Source organism: Protobothrops mucrosquamatus, unplaced genomic scaffold (genome assembly GCF_001527695.2).
Source record: "Protobothrops mucrosquamatus isolate PMUCROS unplaced genomic scaffold, P.Mucros_1.0 scaffold8597, whole genome shotgun sequence".
NCBI lineage: Eukaryota > Metazoa > Chordata > Lepidosauria > Squamata > Viperidae > Protobothrops > Protobothrops mucrosquamatus.
This window is the reverse complement of record NW_015394391.1, coordinates 6295-11266: the sequence shown is the minus strand read 5'-3', so window position 1 is coordinate 11266 and position 4972 is coordinate 6295. Positions and strand designations below refer to the sequence as shown.

The 4972-nt window shown below is 43.9% G+C and overlaps 1 protein-coding gene across 1 annotated transcript in view; it reads left to right on the top strand.

Moving 5' to 3' along the window:
• Positions 1–220: 220 nt before the first annotated feature.
• The window catches only part of LOC107300820 (lisH domain-containing protein ARMC9-like), a gene marked incomplete at both ends in the record, with an annotated part of 10400 nt that continues 5648 nt past the window's right edge, over positions 221–4972 (top strand). Inside the window, 4 exons of the mRNA XM_015830109.1 lie at positions 221–332; positions 1224–1316; positions 3205–3295; positions 4299–4422. Coding sequence (XP_015685595.1) covers positions 221–332; positions 1224–1316; positions 3205–3295; positions 4299–4422 — 420 coding nt within the window. The remainder of the gene's footprint in view (positions 333–1223; positions 1317–3204; positions 3296–4298; positions 4423–4972) is intronic.

The following is a 4972-nucleotide window of genomic DNA, read 5'->3' as shown; positions in this document are numbered from 1 at the left end:
TACCACGTGTATATGTGTGTTATGTATGTGTGTGGGTAGATATATACTTTCCTTCGAGAGCAGGCAGCAGAATTTCATTTTTAATGTGAGCCTGTATGCTCATAGTAAAAAAATGACAATACTAAAGGTTCTCTTATCTTCCTTTATAAAAAAACCGTACGACTTTCTAGGACTTAGAGAGTTAGTTGCATTTCTCACGGTGCCCTTTTTTCGTGTGCAGGAAAGTGCAGGAGGTCCCCCTCCTTCCATCTTTGGATTATGAGAAGTTAAAGAAAGACCTGATCGACGGAAGTGACCGCCTCAAGGCTTTCTTGCTACAGGCCTTGCGTTGGGTAAGTCTCGCTACAAATCCGGGGGTGTCCAAGCTTGGCGATGGCTTGTGGACTTCAACTCCCAGAATTCCCCGGCCCGCCAAGCTTTTCCGACCTTCTTGCAAGCAAAGCCGATGGCGGGAAAGCCACATTGACTCAATCCATCCCTTTATTATTACAGCCAAAGGCCAACACATAAATTAAACATTCAAATAGAACAGCGGTGGCGAAGCTATGGCACGGGTGCCAGAGGCGGCACTCAGAGCCCTCTCTGTGGGCACGTGCACCATCGCTTCAGCTGGGTTTTACAAAACCTTTTCGCTTTAGGTCTCCGCTGCCGTGTGCAAAAAAAAAAAAAAAGGTTCAATCAATCAGTCAATTTCAACTTCTCGCGGGGAAAAAAAAAGATCTTGCAAAGTTGGAATTGATTGATTGAACTTTATAGTCCCACCCAGTCTGCGGTTACCCCCGCAGCCACACCCTCCCAATGGGCCATGCCCAGCCAATGGGCCACACCCACCTGGCACCTGACGATGCATAAGTGGGTCTTGGGTTGCAGTTTGGGCACTCGGTCTCTAAAAGGTTCGCCATCACTGAAAGTAGAACAAAACTAAACAGAACCACACGGAAGAAGTCATAGCAATATATTACAATTAATGATGCAATCAATGGGTGACCAAGGTCTGCCTAATTTTACAGACAGTATAACAAAACCTAGCTACCTTCAGAAAAACGGAATCGTACTGACGTTGAGTATAGTCTAAGCCGCATTGACCTAACAACTAAGTTACTAACTTAACAGCTGCGGCAAGAAAGGTCGTACAAACTGGGGCAAAACTCACTTAACAAACGTGGGGCTCAATTGTGGTCCTACGTAGAGGATCACTGGTACGTCTCTTGTTTCTTTTGCAGCGTTTGACAACTTCCCATCCGGGCGAACAGCGGGACACGGTTCTGCAGGCTTATATCAACAACGATCTTTTGGATTGCTACAGTAACGGCCAGGTTAGTGAGGGGCGGTCTTGATGTAGATCAAAGACTGAAAACATCTCTCTAAGGGGATTGATTTGCAACTCTTGACTTTTTTTTTAATCCCACTCCACAAATTCCCTTCTTTTTCTCCCAGACAGGGAGTCTTTGACTTGCTGTCAACACCCAGCTTGAGAATCCAAACAAACGTTCATTCTGTCTCCGAAAATCTTATTGTTTATTGAATTCACTGCATGGTATTATTATTATTATTAATAATAATAATAATAATAATAGTAATAATAATAGTAATAATAATAAAGTTGGAAGGGACCTTGGAAGTCATCTAGTCCAACCCCCTGCTCAGGCAGCAAACCCTAAACCAGGAGTAGGCAACCTTGGCTCTTTTATGACTGGTGGACTTCAACTCCCAGCATTCCTGAGCCAGCATGGCTCAGCTTGGAAACTCCCCCTTTCCCCTCAGAACGGCTGGCTTAGGAATTCTGGGAGTTGAAGTCCACAAGTCATAAAAGAGCCAAGGTTGCCTACCCTGGCCCTATACCATTTCAGAGAAATGGCTGTCCAGTCTCTTGTTAAAAACGTCCAGTGTTGGAGCATTCACAGCTTCTGGAGGCAGGTTGTTCCACTGATTAATTGTTCTAACTGTCAGGATATTTCTGACAGGTTGCTTCTCTCCTTGATGAGTTTACATCCGTTGCTTCTTGTCCTGCCTTCAGGTGCTTTGGAGAATAGCTTGACTCCCTCTTCTTTGGGGCAGCCCCTGAGATACTGGAAGGCTGCTATCCTGTCCCCCCTGGTCCTTCTCTTCATTCAACTAGACATCCCCAATTCCAGCAACCGTTCCTTATATGTTTTAGCCTCCAGTCCCCTAATCATCTTGGTTGCTCTTCTCTGCACTCTTTTCTATTGTCGAAGCAAAACTAACTCTGAGGTTCCCAGACACCACTTCATCGATTTAAACAATAATAATTTTCCCCAGCCAAACCCGCAACGTCTTACTTAGTCCATAGAAACAAATTCACTTTGTTATGGGAACGGTCCGCTTCAAATCCACACCTGTTCTAGAGTCCTTGAAAGGGTTTCAGGCTTTCACAATCTTCAGCCAAATCGTAGAAGTTTCGTTTCTCCATCTAACTCACTCCAAAGTAACACCTCCCCCCCCCTTACTCTAAAGGCAAGTTGAAATGCAGAGGCACACAGCTGCCAACTTTTCATCCTTGACCCTTACGACGGTTCCTTTAGCGACCGTTTGAAGTCACAACGGCGCCGAAAAAAGGGGCTCAGGGTCGTCTTTTTCACACTTACGACGGTTGCAGCATCCCCGTGGCCACACGATCAACGTTCAGAAAAACCTGGCAACTGACTCCTATTTATGACGGTTGCACTGTCCCGGGGTCGCGCGATAACCTTTTCTGACCTCCTGACAAGCTAAATCAATAGGGAAACTCAATTTGCTTAACAATCAGATTTCTAACTTAACGACTGCAGTTGATTCACTGAACAACTAGGGGAAAGAAAGTTTGTCAAATGGGGCAAAACACTCTTAACAACGGAAACTTTGATGCTCAATTGTGATCGTAAGCCGAGGACTACCTGTACACAGTCCCTTTATAGAGAGTACAGATTAACAGAATTGGAAGGGACCTTAGAGGTCTTCTAGTCCAACCCCCTGCTGAAGGAACTGCAATGATTCACTGAATAACGTGGCCCCCAAAAATGCTGTAAAATTAGGCACCACTCACTTAAGAATAGTCTTGCTTAAGCAGTGGAAATTTTGGTCCCAGTATGTGGTCGTAAGGCGAGGACTACTTGTGTGGATGGCTGTAGCTTTTATTTTCTGTCAAGAGTACTCCAGAATTAACTGCGACCATTTCAATTTGGGGTGTGTGTGTGTCTCTTGCAGAGAAGCTTCCTGATGCTGATCCAGTCCAAGTGCGAGGTCGTTCGCCAATACACCGCCAGGCTCATCAATGCGTTTGCCTCCTTGGCTGAAGGTAAGAGGTGGAGCATGAAGGCAGCTGCTGCTATAGAATGGAATGGAACGCAAAATAGAACAGAATGTAGAATAGAATAGAAATAAAAATACAAAATAAACAGAGTAGAGTAGAATAAGAAATAAGAAATAAGAAATAAGAAATAAGAATAGAATAAGAAATAAGAATAGAATAGAATAAGAAATAAGAATAGAATAGAATAGAATAGAATAGAATAAGAAATAAGAATAGGATAGAATAGAGTAGAGTAGAGTAGAATAGAATAGAATAAGAAATAAGAATAGAATAGAATAGGAAATAAGAATAGAATAAGAAATAAGAATAGAATAAGAAATAAGAATAAGATAGAATAGAGTAGAATAGAATAAGAAATAAGAATAGAATAGAACGCAGAAGAGAAGAGAACAGAATAGAATAGAATAAAGAAGAAAAGAAGGCGGAATGGAATGGAATGGAATAGAAGAGAAGAGAAGAGAACGTAGAAGAGAAGAGAAGAGAAAAGAGAAAACGCAGAAGAGAAGAGAACTTGAAATAGAACAGAATAGAACACAGAATACAATACAATACAATACAATACAATACAATACAATACAATACAATACAGGCCTCAAATCAGCTCATTCATCCTTGCTACTCAGTAGTACAGGTAGTCCTCAACTTACAACCATCCACTTAGTAACCATTCGAAGTTACAACAGCACAGAAAAAAAGTGACTTACAGCTGATTTTCACACTTATCACTTTGAACGGTCACTAAACACATGGTTGTAAGTCAAGGACTCCCTGCATCTGCTAAGTGCTATGCAAAAGGACTCTGGGCCCGAGGGAGGGAAAAACTGAGTCCTACGGGAGAAGGGCGGGATATAAATCCAAAAAATAAATAAAATAAATAAAAAAACGGGCAATACAGGTAGTCCTCCACTTACGACCACAATTGAGCCTCTCTCCCTCTCTCTCTCTCCCTCTCCCTCCATTGCTCTCGTTCTCCTTCCATTCGTCCCAGGCCGGCTCTACCTTTCCCAGAATCCCCGGCTGCTCCGGATGCTGGAAGGAAGGTTGAAAGCGGAAGATAAGTACTCCCTTACCCGGGAGAACGTCCTGGGGGCTCTGCAGAAACTCAGCCTCAGGTGAGGAATGGGGATGGGTGGGTGGGCTGCCGACAGTGGGGAGGGGGGGCAGCTGGGTGGGTTGGGCTAGGCCAGGAGTAGACAACCTTGGCTCTTTTATGACTCGTGGACTTCCAACTCCCAGAATTCCTGAGCCAGCATGGGGGAACTGTGGCCCCTTCATGACTCGTGGACTTCAACTCCCAGAATTCCTCAGCCAGCATGGGGGAACTATGGCCCCTTCATGACTCGTGGACTTCAACTCCCAGAATTCCTGAGCCAGCATAGCTCAGCTTGGAAACCTCTTCCTTTCCCCTCAGCATGGCTGGCTCAGGAATTCTGGGAGTTGAAGTCCACAAGTCATAAAAGAGCCAAGGTTGCCTACCCCTGGGTTAGGCTGTGGTGCTACCTTTCTTCTTCTTCTTCTTCTTCTTCTTCTTCTTCTTCTTCTTCTTCTTCTTCTTCTTCTTCTTCTTCTTCTTCTTCTTCTTCTTCTTCTTCTTCTTCTTCTTCTTCTTCTTCTTCTTCTTCTTCTTCTTCTTCTTCTTCTTCTTCTTCTTCTTCTTCTTCT